The sequence below is a fragment of the Anoplolepis gracilipes genome, chromosome 8, assembly GCF_047496725.1.
Source record: "Anoplolepis gracilipes chromosome 8, ASM4749672v1, whole genome shotgun sequence".
Lineage (NCBI taxonomy): Eukaryota > Metazoa > Arthropoda > Insecta > Hymenoptera > Formicidae > Anoplolepis > Anoplolepis gracilipes.
This window is the reverse complement of record NC_132977.1, coordinates 4,897,433-4,915,736: the sequence shown is the minus strand read 5'-3', so window position 1 is coordinate 4,915,736 and position 18,304 is coordinate 4,897,433. Positions and strand designations below refer to the sequence as shown.

General features: G+C 34.3%; 2 protein-coding genes across 6 annotated transcripts; one reads left to right on the top strand and one right to left on the bottom strand.

Annotated features, from left to right (window-relative positions):
• The first annotated feature begins 44 nt into the window (after positions 1-44).
• Mrpl41 (mitochondrial ribosomal protein L41) lies at positions 45-1,302 on the top strand. Of its 4 annotated transcripts, none has more exons than XM_072898049.1 (3): positions 45-188; positions 399-567; positions 873-1,302. In XM_072898049.1, the coding sequence occupies exons 2-3, from the start codon at positions 408-410 to the stop codon at positions 1,208-1,210; spliced, it is 498 nt and encodes a 165-aa protein (XP_072754150.1). In that variant the 5' UTR covers positions 45-188; positions 399-407; the 3' UTR covers positions 1,211-1,302. The 4 variants fall into 4 exon arrangements, with proteins under 4 accessions (XP_072754150.1, XP_072754151.1, XP_072754152.1 ...); XM_072898050.1 differs by having other exon boundaries at positions 60-188; positions 402-567; XM_072898051.1 differs by having other exon boundaries at positions 84-266; positions 402-567.
• Positions 1,303-1,323: 21 nt separating this feature from the next.
• LOC140668745 (uncharacterized) lies at positions 1,324-10,007 on the bottom strand. Of its 2 annotated transcripts, XM_072898036.1 has the most exons (10): positions 9,718-10,007; positions 8,312-8,503; positions 8,085-8,231; positions 7,672-7,992; positions 7,464-7,587; positions 7,172-7,383; positions 6,771-6,916; positions 5,352-5,896; positions 4,839-5,263; positions 1,324-3,945 (listed from the first exon to the last, which is right to left on the bottom strand). In XM_072898036.1, exons 2-10 carry the CDS (start codon positions 8,435-8,437, stop codon positions 3,826-3,828), a joined length of 2,166 nt encoding a protein of 721 aa, XP_072754137.1. In that variant the 5' UTR covers positions 8,438-8,503; positions 9,718-10,007; the 3' UTR covers positions 1,324-3,825. The 2 variants fall into 2 exon arrangements, with proteins under 2 accessions (XP_072754137.1, XP_072754138.1); XM_072898037.1 differs by lacking the exon at positions 9,718-10,007 and having other exon boundaries at positions 8,312-8,674.
• Between the last annotated feature and the right edge of the window lie 8,297 nt (positions 10,008-18,304).

The window sequence follows — 18,304 nt, the reverse complement described above, 5'->3', positions numbered from 1 at the left end:
GAAACTTTCCTAATGTCAAACGGAACTCATCCCTGTCAGCTGATGATTAGTTGAGAGAAAGCAGTCTAGAGTCTAGATGGAGCACGTTGCATGAGTTTTAAAAAATTCAGTGTTTATTTCAGAGAAAAGAAATACATAACCGAGAAAAAAACATTGTTTGTGTATACTGTGTATATTTTCGATAAGAGGTAAAGAAAATAAAATAAGGAAAATAGTGGAGTCAGCGTCGATCGAATGCTTTTGCGCTTCTACTTGGTCAATTAAAAGTTAACCCATCTTTTTAAACAATCTTAGGTTATATTAGATACAATTCCTGAAAAAAATATTAATAGCATTTTTTATATTTTAAATTATTTATTCGATCCAGTGTATTTATTATCGATTCGCTATTTATCCAGCAGAAATCGATGGCGTCTTCGTGCATGATACTACGACGTGGTATCGCGACTTCCTGCATTTGCCATGGAAAGAGAAATTTTCGAAAATTCTTACTATACAATAAACGTGGCAGTCGTAATTTCAAAGAGCAACAGGCGAAGAAACCAGATCCTGATATACCAATAGATAGTGAGTTATATTCGTTTTAATATGTTATTATTTTGAACAATAGATTAATTTCATGAAGATTTCTTTCTTACAAGATTGTTTCATAAACAAGGATATATGCATGAATAAGATATATTTTATTTCACACATAAAATGTATTTTTTATGAGCAACAAGATAGATTGCAAAAAGTCTGAATGATTTACAAAGATTATTTTAAATCTTTGTAATCTCTCAATTATTAAATACATTTATATAAGTGTAAATTAGAGATATTATATGCATAATAAAATCAATCTGTATTAATTATTATAATAAATATTATAGGGAGAGGTGTAAGACATACTGGATTCAGAGTAAATGATAGATATGTTGAAGTGCCAGAGATGATTCCTGAACTAATCGTTCCTTCATTGGAAGGGTTTACTTTGAAACCATATGTATCATATAGAGTGGAAGAATTTACAGAACCCCAATTGACTGCGCAAGATTTGTTCAATGCAGTATATTCTAAAAAAATAAAGGAGGACTTTGCAAATAATCAATTGGATGAAAATGGAGAGCCCTTGAATCCTAGTGAATATGAAAAGCTTACACCGCAACAAGCTAAGGACAATGCCAGCAAAACAGGTTGTGACATTTTTGATGAAAGGAAAAAATTGTAAGAGTTTTTATTTTTTAGTATTTATAAGCTTCTAATGTTTAAATGTATATTTTTTTTCTTCCTTCTATGACAAAATAAAGAATGTTGAACATGTTCTGGTCATATTAATATGAGTTTCAGTCTGTATATGTTTTATTTATAACTCGCATGTATACATACGTTCACAATTTTGCGATTTTTACAAAAAGTAACTACTTACTATCGTATATGACTGTTAAAAGTGATATTATGTGCGCACTTTGCTAAGAGCATAAAAAACAGAATTTGTTATATTGTATACATATACAAGCGACCTATGTCTCATTGTCAGATCAGTTTTTTTTTTTTTTTTTTTTTTTTTTTTTTTTATGACAACTTGTCTAAGATGGCAGTCAGTGCTTGATAGCAAATAATTACTTCCATTATAATTCTTAAACATATTACATTGTTATCTAAAACAATATAGCTTATATATTATAAAACAATAGTATATATCACATATATAATTGTCGCAAAATCTTCCGCGAGAGTCGTAATTGAGTTTGCGCAATATTCCAACGGACAAGTGAAATTAATTTATTGCTATTATAAAACACAACGTTTACGTTGTACCGGGTTTTTGTCTTATACAATTCAAAGGATTTGTACGAGTCCAAAAAAGACAAGTATGACAATAATGCCAAAATTGATTTTCAATTCCTGAGATTCATAGATATCTTGCGTGTCGATGAATCCGTTTATCCGGATAATGGATTTGTGATTAGGCTAACTTAACAGTTATATTTCACTTATTAAAAGACTTTTGAGCGAAGTTTGATTGTTTCCTGTTGGGTAAAAAATGGCGAAAAATTCGAATAGTAAAGTCGTTGTCAGTTGTGCGCGGCCGGTATTGCTTACTACTGACTAGATTACTAGGTTCTAATAATATATGTATGTGTATATATTGTTTTTCTTTTTAAAGTGCTGTATTCATATCAAACGTACAAACGGTCTCATAATTATTATTGTTTCTCTTCAACATCTTCTAATAATTATATCATGCGAAAAGCTCATAAAACAGAGCTATTGAAATAGAAAATATCCTGTTTAGAAGAAATCATATTTAGATAGTGTATCGGTGAATGTTTATGAAAGACATTTGTATAAAAGTAGTGCAGCTGTTAATGCAATATGGCTATAAATATTTCTAGAAAGAGATAACGTATACAAAATGTTAGTTAACTTATGCTTATGTATAGGAAATCGATCACATAAATCATTCATTCAAACATCTTTTTCAGAATGCAGCACTTCTGATATACGTTAATTATTATTACTATTTACCGCTAATATTATTGTTTTCTGTTATTATTTTCTATCTCCTATGGTCACCATCATGAAGAGTGGAAGAGAAAAACATTTTTAATTTTGTACAGTGGAATGCTTATTGAGAGAAAACCCAACGTTCTGATCTTTTAATCCACGCATCTTATTTCCACTCTTCGATTAAATCAATGGAAAAGTGAAAGTGGCATAGTACTTGTTTTACTTTGTTATGAAAAGAATTTTAAGTCTCTCTTTAATTTTTATAGCAAAGAATTTTAATTCTATCTCATTGTCAGTATGTTGCTCTTATCCTTTTTTTGGTGTATCGTCGATATTTCGTTTCTTATACCCCTTACTCTACAACATTTATAATACATATCTTTGTCGACGACTTGAGCATTCATATATTTCTCTCACTTATTGGCAGTACAGAATATCCTCTAAGGGCTCCTCTTATATTGCATAATCGATATATAATGTTCTTTTATTCATTTTGTACATGAACGATTGCAGAAATAAACAGGTTCTAAGCTTTATAAATTTATCCACAAAGTTGTCAATTAAAAAATTTCGTAATTTTTCTCTCTTTCTCTCGCATTATATCCTCAATAGCGAATATTTTAAGACAAGTCATATGCCACTTGCTCTTCAACTGAACTTGGTGTTTCGCTTTAATTATCAGTCTATGATATAATTGGATATTTGACTGATAAAATCAGTCATTTTAATAAGGCAGGTACACGTGTTACTGTACGACAAAGATTACTCTGCATGAAAAACTTTTCTTTTTTTTCTTTTTAAAGCCATATATATATATATATATATATATATATATATATATATATATATACGTATATTCTCTATATATTTATTCATGCAGAGAGACATACAGTACACTAGCGATAACTTTGTAAAACAGCATTGTAGCAAACAATTTATATATGAAACATTTTATACAATTTTTAATGCTTTAGTCAAACCTTCTTCGCATCGGCATTTCAAACCAATAAAAGCACGTGTAAATCTTTGGCATTCAGTAACATGTACCGTACATCTAACCGGAGATCTTGAGTATGTAAAGAAGTACAATTTATTATTATAGACGAGAGTGAACGTTTTACTAAATTCTTGGTATAATATACATCTTAACATTTCTCTCTATGCAAAATGCAAAATGATATGCATAACTATATATTAATGTGGAAAAAAACTATATCAATGTGGAAAGACTAGGGAATACTGCTGAGAGTATATATGAAGAGTTTATATAATTCAACTAGCTTTTCATACGCAAGATCTCGAGATAATTACTAACAACGATAGAGCAGAGACTTATTCCATTGGATCTCCTACATTTTCGAAGATGGTTGAATGTGGATTGCTGGTAGTGGGCCACAAGAAACCACCTACACTTCCCGGTGGTAAGTAAGACGCGCCTCCGCTAAGGCCCACCTAATATATTTTATATATTATATCAGTTATTTAATAATCTTTGTAGCATATGATTTGTGTACAATTCAGTTCATTTTTATCTCTTTATATCTATATACACATGAAGACATAAAATGTGCTAAGCAAAATAATATGGAAGCGGGATATAGACACACTCCAATTTTATATAATGAAGTATTTTATATAGAATATAAGTGTGTACAAAAATACGCAATTGCTTAATTATATTAATGCAGTAAATATAGAGAGATACAAAAATATAAATTTTTATTCTAACCATATGTGTAGTTGAGGAATATTTATTTGTTCCATATATAAGAATAATTGAATCAATCGTACAATATATACAATAATAATTTTTGTATAATTAGAAATTTATTAAATATCTTCTTTTGATTTGAAGTGCGTTTAAATATAAATTACTAACTACACATAATAATTGTATATATCAAGGATTGTGGTTTTCATGCAGTATAAGGCAAACTAGAATAAAAGATAACTGCCAAATTAAAGAAAAATAATTATTTATTTGCATTTAACATAAATAATTGTGCTAATAAATCGCAGGTACTAAATAACATTTTTTATATAGGTACTAAATAACATTATATACATTGGTTCATTATTGTAAATGTGTACAAAGCATTTGCAATAATGTCAAGACACTCTCTCAAGAAAAATCTTATCTTCTACATTGAATGAACTATGTATATGTACAAGGATTTTCTAGCTTTTCGTATTACGTATTAATTTTATTTCCGCCAAATAGAGAATGTCGAAATCACAGTCCAATTGTAAAAAATTCACCAACAGATATACATGTCGTTGCAATCATATAGATTTGCCTGATCTATTCTCTCTATCCTTACACTGTAACTTCTTTATGAATTTACCTGTTGGCTCCATATTAGCGACCTCTCCGCCAAGTGGCAGTCCGCTGCTAATCGGGACGGTAGACTTTTCCACCTCTCCTCGTCCCGTTTCCTGTTTCTATCAAAGTCTCTGTCGACATGTCCCTGAGAGAGAGGCGGCAAGATCTGCGTTCGTTGCGCCAGCTTGTAGCTGTCTTGTCTCGGTACGTGATCAGCGCGTCTGCTGGTACCACTACCAGTGGTTGATACTGGAATCGGTGTCGGACTACCGCCGCCTCTATGCCGATGATACAAATTTCGCTTTTGCTGCAACATACGCTGCTGCACTAAAAACTGCAGCTGCGTGCTCGAATCGCCGCGCATCTTAAATTGCTGCTGATTATCGGGTGGTGTGGACGGTGGTCTAAGATGGACTAGATCCAAATGACCTCGAGCTTTTCCCGAATCTGAAAACAATTATAGTTGTCGTTGCGTTATTGGACACGTCACTAAAGAGTCCTCAGGGAATTATCAAAAAGCAAACGCAACGTATACCTTGAATACTTCGCTGCTTGGACGGCCTGTCGCCGACGCCCTGTTGACAGAACAGTAATCTAGGTCCACCATCGGATGCTCTTCGTCCTTGAGAGACCCGGGATATTCTACCAGTGATCGGGGATGGACTTTTGGGGGGCGGTGGCGTGCAAGACGGTAGGCTGCTCGTAAAACAATTCGTTCCCGTGTAATCTGGCGGGCAGCCAGAATCGAAGCTGGACTCGAAGAGTTCCGATGACGAGCTACCGCTACCGCCCGCCATAAACAGGGTCGTTCGACTGGGTGGATCAATAGGATCCATAAGCGGGTTATCAAAATGATGTTGATAGTCACTTAATCTTCGATTGACTATCTGGCTGTCAATTCGTTGACTGATATCGTGATCTAGGCCTAACCGGTGTTCTTCAAGTTTGATCTGTGCTTCGCGCAACTCGTCGCCGCTCGGACCTTCCTCCAAATCGCCCTCCGCGCTACAACAACCTTCATCGGTTGAAGAACTCGTCGAGCTAAATCTTTTACCTCCTCTGCCGGTATCTTCTCTCGCTCTGAAACAGAAAAGAAATTTGCTTCGTTGACATTTGAAAGAAATGTTTGTTCTACCACAGCGCTTTCTTGCGATGACTGTATATAAATGGATTACCATTCTACGCAGCATTCAAAAAATATTTATCAAGAACATTCTCCTCATCATTTCATCTATGAACATTAATCTAATCACGAGACAACCTTTTTTCATATTAAACCATCAAAAATGCATAGAAAAGCTACCGTAGACATATCTTGCGTTTCTTGTCTTCTTATATCACGTACGAGTTTCATACAATTGATATGTTCTATTTGCTTACATAAGTATAAGTAGATTTAGAATTATATTTGCAACAATTTTTTTGAGATTAGGTTAATCTACGCGTTATATATGGAAAATATATAAGATTACATCTCACTTCTCATATATGCAATATAGAGCATATGTAAAGCATATAATTCTAATAATGAATGTGCTTGTGGTGATAATAAATAAAGCGAAGCAAATAAAAATTAATCAATACAAAATAAATAAAAAATTTAAATAAATCAAATCAAAATTAAAAGATTTAAGGATAAAGAAAAAGATAAGAAAATGAAATGAAGAGTTACCAAAAATAAAACGACAGCAATATGTGCTTCCAATCCAACCTGTCTTGATAAAATCTTCAATATGTGCGTCACCCATCAATAAAGTTCAACGTCCCACTAAGCTATCGCTGTAAATAAAAATTGATTAAATTAAAAGGGGCATATATCATTTTCAGTGATACATCTCTGACTGGTAGGATTGGAAGTTACAATTCTTTCTCTTTAACATGAAAAATCGGTATATTTAAAATAAAATTATTAAAAGAAAATATGTGTGAAAACGTGCTTAATGAAAGAATGTACCTCGATTTAAATTTATCTTCTTTTGTTCTTGCAACAGTAGACCAACAAGTATTATTAATGGTACTGCTGACGCGGTGTTGCTTCAATCTTTCTAGCAGTAAGAAATAGATAGCAGCATGATGGTCATAGCTGCTGTTTCGTAAGGACTGTTAAAAGATGACATTTATATTTATACAATATAATTGAAAATATATTGAAATAATATGTACATGTACGTGTTGTGTGTCGGTATATATTAAAAATTCTCTTTTTGATTTTTAGACAATTTCGAAACCGTGCATATGTTCCAAGAATACGATACGATTAATTTCATACGATTAATTTCGAAATAAATGGATAACTGTACGTTTACATATAATTTCGCATAGAAGATTATAGAAGCAGGAGAAATATTTCCTTACCTCTCTAGTACGACTAATGTCTATTCCTAAGCTATGCATTAATCGAAGAATTTGCTCATTTGGTTCCTGAATAGACGACGATGGCCGTGTTACGATGACCGAGCAAATGCTATCCGCCGTTCCCGCCATCCAACGGTGCCTCTTAATTTGTGGAATGGTGTATCGTTTGGAAGGTTCCAACACTAACATCTTGCGTATTAGGCTTTCGCAATCTTTAATATAAATTTGGATATGAAGCTTGAGCATAATAGAAATATTAAATACGCATAATGTATATTTAATAAATAAGCACCTGTACTCATAAAGTAAGGAATTCTAAATCTGCCGCTTAACACGCGATCTCTCAATGATTGAAGAGTTGACCCGTCAAAGGGCAGTGCACCACATACTAATACATACAATACAACGCCCAGGCTCTGCAAGAATAAGAATATTTATTTCGAATATGCAATCAATCAAGTAAATCTCGGTTTTGTTTCATCACAATTTCTTTCACTCACCCACACATCGATTTCAGGTCCGGCATAGTGCTTTCCTCGAAAAACTTCAGGTGCGGCATAAGGTGGGCTACCGCACCACGTACTCAATCGTTCTCCCGGGGCGAATCTGTTACTGAAGCCAAAATCAGCGATCTTTACGTTCATCTGAGCATCGAGAAGTAAGTTTTCCGCCTTCAGATCACGATGCGCCACACCCGTTACGTGGCAGTATTCGACCGCGGACAGTATCTGGGCGAATGTCGCACGTGCTCTGGGCTCTCCCATTCTTCCATACCGTGCTATGTAGTCGAATATTTCGCCTTTACTCGCGTATTCGCACACCTGTAACTCATTGTCAGCAACGCGCGATATCTTTATTGTCAATTCAAAAAAAGAAAACACAACAGCTGCAGTAACAACTTCATCATTCTCACCATGTAAATCATGTTCTTTGTTTCCATGACTTGATATAATTTAACGATATGCGGGTGTTCTAACTGCTTCATAATTTCGACTTCTCTATAAACTTTTTCTAGATTAGTAGGATCTAATTGAGTTTTATCGATTATCTTGATAGCCACCTATTAAAAAAAAAAAAAATCACATTTCTTCAGATAACATCGACAAACTAATATTATAGGAAACGCGTGGACACACATACCTCCGTTTTCGTGATTCGATGTCTAGCCAATTTTACAACGGCAAAGTTGCCTTTGCCGATAGTTCCTTCGATATCGTAAAATCCTACGCGGATTTGCTTTTTACCCTGTGTAGGTCCAGTATCCATATTCACGTCGATTTCTCTGGCAACTTCTTATAAACTAATTCCTCTTCCCAATGCCTTATCACTAATCTGCAAAAATCGGAGCACACAGCCTTAAGAGGGGAATATTTTTTTGTAATTATTTTAATGTTATTTTCTCACATCTATTATGTTTTCAAGTGCAATTTTTTCTTTAATTATTTTAATCATTTAAAATAAGATTATAAATGTAAAAGTCATTGGAATAAACAACGAAGTAATAACAGTAGAGAGAGAAAAAATTACAATATTTTTGAAACTGTTTTTAAAATATGTGTGGGATAAAAGTTAGAAGCTAAATATCATTTTTTTATGATATAATATGCAAATTTTGCAATTATCTGAAATAACTAACGAGTTATTCATATATTATTCATGTTATTTTTTCAATTGTACAATAATTTTTTACCACACTTTTTCATTATCATCCTGAATGTTAATTTTTATATACTTAATAATTTTGTTTTTCTACTTTACATATAAACTTTATATACTATATAAAACTTTTTTTTTAACATATCATGCCCCTCTCTCTCTATATATATAAACGATTACGTTACGCGCAAGCGTCACTAAAAATTAATTTCAAGTCTCACTTCGAAAAGTCAGACGAGCACGATTTTAAAGTCCATAATTATTATGTTTGCGCGCAAGACCGCACTTTTTATACGCATACAAATATTTCTTTTTTTTTTTTTTTTTTTTTTTACCTTGTACCGAGCGAATTGTAAGATATCTCAAGCGAATGTCTAACACATGATAATTACTTATCACGCCGTCGTCAGACTGACGCGGGTTTGCAAGGCTGCGATCCAGTATTAAAGACAATGCGCGCGCGATATCCCGGAAGGACATCGCACCGCAGACGCAACAGAAGAAACAAACAAGAGAGAGAAAGAGATATAGGAGAGGGAGGTAAAGTGAGAGCGACGGACGTTCTCAAGGAGAACGCGCGTCAAGGATTCATCGTCGACGGGAGTACAAAGGCCCGGCCGCAACAAGTACGGTGGAAATCCTCGACTGACGTCACCCCAGATCGACAACGACCTCCTACCTATCGAAAGAGTCACCGCCAGAAATCGATCGTTGTCGATACTCCTGGATAGAGAGAACCCCGCGTCGGACGAGGTCGTCGACGAGCAGGTACAATCGGGCGATCTCACTGAGAGACTCGGACGATTCTAATGGTGGTGGCGAAGCTGACAGGGTGGTGCGAATTCTTTTTTTTTTTTTTTTTTTTTTTTAATTTTTTTCAATTTACTCACCTCCCTGGCTTGAGAATTAGCGATCGACCGCGAGAACGGGGGTCGCCCGGTGAACGCGCTTTATAAAACGAGCGGCAACGACGGTGACGGCAACGGGGACGTGCTCCGGGGATGCGCGGGGAGCCATCGGTGAGCGCCGGACGTCATGACGCGCGCGCGCGCGCGCCTGCCAGATATCCGGCGGGTCCGTCCACCAGGCTCGAAACGAAACTGAACTAAACTGAACGGAGCGGAGCCGTGGTTACGCGAGCGCGAGACTCAACGTAGGGAGCTCCGCTCGGTGCGGCGGTTCGATACCGACTGACCGACGGCCATATTACCACCCCCCTGGTGCTGCTTCAGAGCGGTGTCGGCGCCCTCGCCGCCCCCTCGTACTCCGTCACCCCGGCCATTCTTAGCGAACCACCCCTCTCTTCGCTTCCTCTCCCTCTCTCTCTCTCTCTCTCTCTCTCTCTCTCGTTTTCCCCTCCCTTGCCCCCCCCCCTCCTTCCTTTGCTCTTCCCCACCTTTCCCTCCGCTAGCACGTAATGTACGTCGGTGCTCGGTGCACCCGACACCCACCACTACCGCGATTACTATCGCTCGCGCCCGCGCGCCGTTATCTTCGACAATTGACGTCACGCACGTACGTGCCCGCGCGCGCGAGCATGTTGGTCTCTCATCGTTAATTGTTTCTCGATGTAATTGTACGGCAAGTAACGGCAGCACGTGACCGAGTAGTCATTGGTACGTATATGTATGTGTAGCTCCGGTTTGCGCTCGAAAATGACGTTTCAGTTCAATAAAACGGTGGAGAATATAAAACGTTCGTGGTCCTACATATGACCTAAGGCCTTCTGAAGCGCTTTACATAAAGAGTAGATTGCATAATATGTATGTTACGACTTACGTATAGTTAGCGAGTTAATATTGAATATTGAAAAAAAAAAAAATTGCACGCGATACCGCGCGCATTTGATATTTTCTTTTGAGACCGAAATAACCGGATTATGCTCTCGTGTGATTATAATTATTAGCATGACGTCCGCGAATTTCTGGATCGTTTACGGTGAAAAATGCATCGCCAAGAGAAAAGGCAGACACTTTCTCGAACGACTAATGAGACGCGATATGTATTCCCCGAGTAATGTTCCCGCATACATTGCTAATCTCGGCTCTTGGGCTCGTCGCGTTCTGCTCTCGCGAGTGAGCACGATTTCTCTTCTCTTGTTTATCTCGTCTTTTAAGGGGTCCTCACACACGATCGATGATTGTTATCGCTACTCTCAACAATACTGGATAAACCATAAACTCGCGTGTACGTAACATGGTATAAATTTCACAAAACTATACCATTAAAACTTAAGAAAGTTCCAGACTATTATACATAATTCAATGTTATTATAATCATTATTAGTTTTCTAAAATAAATATAAAGTTTGTTAATTTTAACTATTTAGCGCAAGATGATTGATATAAGGAAGCCGTTATTAAAATCATGGAATTGGATTTTTTATTGGATTATTATATTTTATGCATGAATATAAATGCAATTTATCAATTTTTTAAATTAAATTTAGATCTGATTAAATCATGGTCGCACCTCTTTTGGTGACAAATTTTAATCAAGGAACAATCAATTTTTAGATCGATCGGCGATTCTGCCATTGAAAGTAAAATCAAAGATATTGTGCAGCGTTTTGTACACGTTATAGTCGCATGATAGTCGTACCCGTGGATTGATATGTAGCGTAATAAATCCATATTGATGACGCGCTCAGAGAATAACAGCGATTTACGTGGGGGGGTTTTATTATTCCCTCCATTCCTATCGAATAGGATATTTTGGGTTGAAGGAAACGAGCATGTGATTCGATCGGTATTATATGATGTTCGTGTTCGCCCGTGTTGGATCGAGTCCGTTCGTCTGAAATAGAAACTGTAATAATGCGAACATAAGTGTCATTCATCAGAGCGAAACGGAGCACGGTTGTTGAAATGTACGTTGCCGCATCATTTTCGCCGATTTTTCCTTTCCACTTTCATAACGTCGATTTCGCCGACGAGAACGTAACGTTTCGTACGAAAAGTTTACAAGTAACGTACTAAAGTATCTAAAGTTTCTCTCCGATCTTCGAACCAGGAACGAATTAATCAGATTCGCAACAAATCGTTGCGAACTTTACGAGAGAGTCGTAATCTACAACCATAATTAAACTGCAGATGCATTTTAATGATTTAGCTTCATTTTTAGTATGAATATTTATAGAGTTATAAAATATTAGAAATATTAAATAAGGAAAATATATAAGAAACATTACGAATTGCAGGTAAAATATGCGAGGCTTAAGTAAACGATAAGTAGAATTGAGATTTAAAGAGAAAGAGGAATAATGGAGAATGGAGATTTATAGAGAAAATTATGCACATAATTCAACTCCTTTCGTCAATCTCTGAATTGCGTTTTGTGGAATATCAAGATAATGCACAATGATTGCGGCGATGGTTTACTTTTGTTTGGACTAATTGATGTCAATGGATTTTTGTCGGTAATATTTCAAGCATCGAGCGACTCGCGAGCGCCCGTAAAACAAACATCAATTTTTAAATAATATACGTGTATAATATCCTGACATATATATTTTCATACAGTTTATTATTTAGTAATGGATATAAGAACTAATGTCATTCTTTTTTGAGAGACAAAGATGACAATTAACGTGCTCAGAATAAAAGATTGCTTGAAATATTGTCCGTATGTTACTAAAGCAGCACGTCTCTCGCTAACAATAAGTAGATGCGACCGTGAATTAGTCAGACTCTTATTAACTCAGAAAATCGATAGCTTCGTATATACAATCCGTTACATCTGTCAAGAAATATCATTATGTAAACGTATATCAAGAGAATAATAATACATTTAATAAAAATATATTATATATTTCACAAAGGAATATTAAATTATTTCTAATATTATATTAAATAGTATATTATTATATTACACACGACAAATTAAATAAAGTAAATAATTAAATAACTGTTGAAATGTTATTAATTTATATATATATAAATCATATTCAGTAACATATTTCAAAAAAAAGATAAATTTTCTACTAATAAATATAAACATGTTTCCCACGAAACTTTGTATGTGTTTTATAATAATTTCAAATTTATGTAAATCTTGGAACTGATTTGCACCGATAAATAACTTTATTTGATTTCAGCTATTTAATACGTGTCAATGTTAATATTCCACATTTTTTTTTCGCGACATTTGCGGCATGCTTTTGATATGTAATTTTAACGGAACACATTTCGGTGTCGAATTTGCAGGTGTTCTCTGTTACGAGTCGAATGTAATGCGATCGTGCGGAAGAACCGTTCCGCCGTTTTAACGGTAGATCGCTTAAGTTATAGCGAGTGCGGAGGCGGAACGCGATGCGGCAATTGCGACTGTCTACAAAGTCGAGCGAGATTGCACACGTGTACGGACATTGTGTCTGGTTTAAGTATCACGGCGAAATTATTTCTTCGATTGTTGTAGAAATGCAAAATAATATGTGTGTATGTGTGCTAGATACAACTTATATTAAATAGTCGTTTATATATATAATGAGTTCTCTGACATATATCTTTGTCAAATGTACTAGACTATGACGTCAAAAGCAAGAAAATTGGCGAAGAAATACGTGCAAATAATTCTTGCTATTTACATTTGTGTGTTTCATCATGTCGGCCGTTTTGAATGAAGTAAATTGTGGTTAAAGTATTAAATTGACGTCTTTATCAGTTAATGAAATAATTGTGGTTAAAACACACGTGGACTGTAGATTATATTGTCAGTTGATTTTTTGGGATTAGTCAGTTCGATGGAACGGTTTAAAAAGAAGATTAGATTAATTGATGACGATCGCGTGTCTGGCCACGGGTTCAATCGATTCTTTCAGTTTTTTCTTTTTTTAGAAAATTGACGTCAGACGCACATTTTCGTGAGAAACACTTCTAATGCGTCGTCGGTGCTGTAAATTGCTTCATACGTCTTCTTGTATTTTTATATTCGCGTAAACGAAAATCACAGTAGCATTTTTACGAACACGCAATAAAGCTCTATTTCGAGATGACATTTCTCCCAGGTGAGTTTCGCAGAGGTCGATCACTCGAGAAGTTCCCCTAGTTGAATCTCATCGCGTTCCAATTTGACTTTCTACATTTTACGAAACAAAACTATATTTCGAGATACGTATATCCCTCCAAGTTTTGAAAATTCTATTTACTTGCAAATGCTTCGCATAATTTTCAAACATCCGCGTAGAATGTTGACTTTCATTTTTCAGAAAGCAACCATAAGCCACGCTTTCCATACATTTTTAAAGCTCTTTCTATTCGTAGCTTTCTATAGAACGTAATATAATTTCGATACGCTAGAAAGATTTTTTCTTAAAAAAAGAAACTATAGTTACGTCAAATTCTTTTTTACAGGTACTCATTTATCAAATCGTATATATAATTTTCTTTAAAATTAATAATATAATCAATTATAATTGCATTTTCAAATGTATTAAACATTATACTACATTTCTTTTTAGAAAACATTATTTTAATTTATTTATAAAATTTTGCTTTTTCTCTTTCTCTATTTTTGTGCTCTCTCTCTCTTTCTTTCTCTCTCTCTCTCTCTCTCTCTCTCTTTCATTTAAAATGCATCTTTATATCACAATATGAGAAATATTTAGTAATTTCTATATTGTCAGACGTTCGAGAACTAGTTATTGTAAAAGAAACATGAGTTAAGAAAATTAATAATCTATAAAAATGAAAACATAGCTATATATAAATTCGAAAAGCAGTATTGAATACCTGTTGTACTTTAGTCTCATTTTTATGACGCGAAAAATGTAATAATAAACAAGAACTTTTCTCATTTTTAAAGAACTTTTTGAAGAACTTTTTACATACGATACATATACATATCACATTTATTCATGACTCAAAGAATATTCAAAGAGAACATATGATGAATATTAATCGCGTGCCTTATTATGCATGAATATCATTCTTCATGTATTTAACTGCATACCCTGCATACACTCTTTCCTGTCGTAAGTCACATTCGATCTTTCTCATCGCGACATCGGAATTTTCATGGTCAAATGAATCGATAGTATGCCAAAGTAAGGCCAAGAAAAGGAGAGAGCGACTTCCGTGTACGTTGACTGTCATCATGAAAAAAAAGACATTTCCAATGAGTAAGTCAGAGGATGGCAATGAGATAAGGCTTGTCGACATATGCGGAATCTTGAATTTCGCAATCTCCCTTTTTCTTTCTTTCTCCCTCTTTGATAAATCTTTTGCCACCCACGTGTCTCGACTTGTCGTAGGTTGCTCTTGGCTTGATTTCGCGCTCGCACGCGACAACTTTGAGTCGGTAAATCAATAAGACGCTCAAGTCGTGGGAGAATCTGTCGATTTTTGATACAAAGTTTCATGTGAAAGTAGCGCAAAACAGACGACCAGATACAGAGATATGTCCTACTTCTATACCTGTTTCGTTCGAAACTTTTGTTATGGATACATGACACCGAATGTTTCAAGAATATTGACGTGAAACAATGGCTTATGCAAAAAATATAATCGATTCCGCATATGAAAAAGTATGCTATTACGATATTATAAAATTTAAATTGAGCACTGTGCTTACAGGTAATTTTAATTATTAAAATATATATTAAACATATTTATTTATTTATTTCAATCATATTCGAATTTTCAATTATAACTACAAACATTTTTGTCTTAATAATAATAAAGTAAAAGAATTTATTTAAAAATTGTCATAAATTCCACAAAGGTTTAACCAAAATCAGAAGAAGTAATTGAAAATAGAGAAACGAGCAGCGGATTGCAAAGAAGGACACACACATATATGGAATTTCAATTTAGTAGCCTATAGTATGTTTTGGTCTAACTCTGAGTTTGTTGCCTGGTTGTTCGATTCAATTACATTCGCTCCAAGTAATTCAGGAAAAGAGGCTCTCCACATGTGTTCAAGAGCGCGTGCTCATCATCCATACAACAGTTCCGCCTTTCATCATTACATTATATGCAATTGAGAATCGTGGTCGTTATCTGTCCTTTTTCACCGTGTTATCCAATAATGATCTTGTCTAACAAACCGTTTTTGTTTATAGAATTAAATTTTTATTCTCACGAAACAAGAGGAGATTGTCAGTTTCTAACGCGACGGAATTATATATTGGGCCGATGAAATATAAATGTGGAACAATATCTTGAGATAGTAAATCATGTTAATTAGCAAAGGAAATTGGTGGTAAGGTAGCAATATAAATAAAGTGGGGACACGATTTCTTTACGATTTTATTTGACGTCATGATGTGGCAAAATAGCAAACGTAGGAAGTAGTTACGCCAATCGTTAAACTGTAATGCGATGAAAATGTAAACCGTCCTTGCAGTCAATATTTACACAATGAGATATTAATTACTGCACCAGACGAGACTTTTATGTAAACATTTCCTTGCGCAATTTCCATCTTCTCTGACGGCAAGATATTTTCTTCGCGGATTCTCCCAAATAACGTCGGAAATTTTCGTCACGTTCGGTGCTTTCAGACTTTCCAGTATAATGTTGCTTGCAACATCTTGTATATCGCGTGCACTTTTTTGCTCCGTGTGACCCGAAGCACACTATTATGTCAGCAATGACGCACACACGTAAAATTATAGCCTTATCTCTGTATTAATGTTGATATTGAACTTAAGATTACGATATCCGATCGCTATTTTCATTTTGGTACGTGCCATTTATATACGTTATAATATGTAAATAACAACTCACGCATGCATATATGTATATGTATTTGTCATTTTTCGAATACTTACTTACTCACACTTGACGTATGAGTCTATTATAGTCATTTTATAGTGGAATTTATTATAACAGATTTATAATTTCGAATTGATTACAAATATATATATATTTAATAAAATATTTTTTGAAAATGAGAAAAATTATATATCAACCAGTTATATTCCAATCAAATATTATATATATGCGTATATATGCAGAAAATATTTTTAATGTAAAGTTCTATTTAAAATTTTTAAAAACATAAAAACTATTCATAGACTGTCTATATCTACATATATGTATGAATTATTTTAAGTACAGAAGTATCAAATATACGGAATTGAGAAGAATAGATCTATAAATGTCACTTTGTGTTCGATTTCAAATATCGAACATCGAGACAAGTCATTCGAAAATCATGAATAAATTACAGTGCTTAACGGTGTGTTTTGTAATTTGAACCGATGTATGAATACCCAATTTCCTTGCCTGTGTGACCAGCGTCATCGGACGCCTTGCATCGGCATATCTTCTGCGTAAATGCGTATACGAAATGCGTCACGATGAAAATTACCAAAGCCTGTTGAGTGTAAATCATATATACCAAAACTTATGATAACGAGCAAAAAACCAGATGTAAATCGTAGAAATGTGACGTTCGCACAGATGCACACAAGAATAAGTCTCTTGTGTAATTAAATCATCGATTAAAAGATAGACTTGGGTCTATTTGATTTTTATAACGATATTGATATGGATTCAGCACGAACGAGACTTAGGTATTCCTAATAAGAAATTAATAATAATACTACTAATAATAAATATATAATAAATTAATAATAATAGTAATAGCTCAATATTTTTACAAGTGAAAAGGTATCTCTCATTTTTCTATGATATCTACTTATTATATATCTATGAATATAAAATATATATCTAATAAAAAATATATTTCTACTCTTGCTTGTACTATCATAATATTATTATTCTGTAGCGGTTGTAAGTAATATTTACAGCATATTTATAAGTAATCTTGTTTCTTTTTTTAAATCTGCAATTTCACTTGTTTCATATATATATTTCTTGCGAGAAATAATAGACATTGATTATTTTTCTAAGTAACAGTAGAAAATTGGAGTAATTATTACGACAATTTACTATAAGTTAATTAGCACGAAGCGTTTCTTGTCGAACGATTAAGCTTTATTAATCTATAATCCGCTCGATCTAATATGCACTCTCGTCACAAATAAACGGCTTATTATTATGTAATAAACGCGACCGTGAACGTGTTCGCCTTCCACGTTCGCGCTGCACGTCATCGTTATATTTTTTACGAAGGCAATTTGGAATGAATATTGCACGTCGAGGTCGTGAGCTATTATATTTTTCATTCAACAGGCTCGCACTCTTTAACCTTTAACTGCGTCCATGCGTGGTGCATGACAGACTCTGCATTTGATGCACATTTTATTCTTTTCATTTTTATTTTCTTGCATTGTGCATTCTTAGTTTGAATTATTCTTATATTATACGTACCTTAATTTGTGTCCTACTTTCACACATATTTGTTATTTAATTAAAATTCTTTCTAAGATAACGTCGACATGTTAAGAATATTATCTCAATGAGAGTATATAAGAATGAAAATATATTAGAAGAGAACCACGAATTTTATTCAATCAAAAGCTCTTTATCTAATTTTCAAAACATAAATTAAAATTTTTTTTTTTTTATT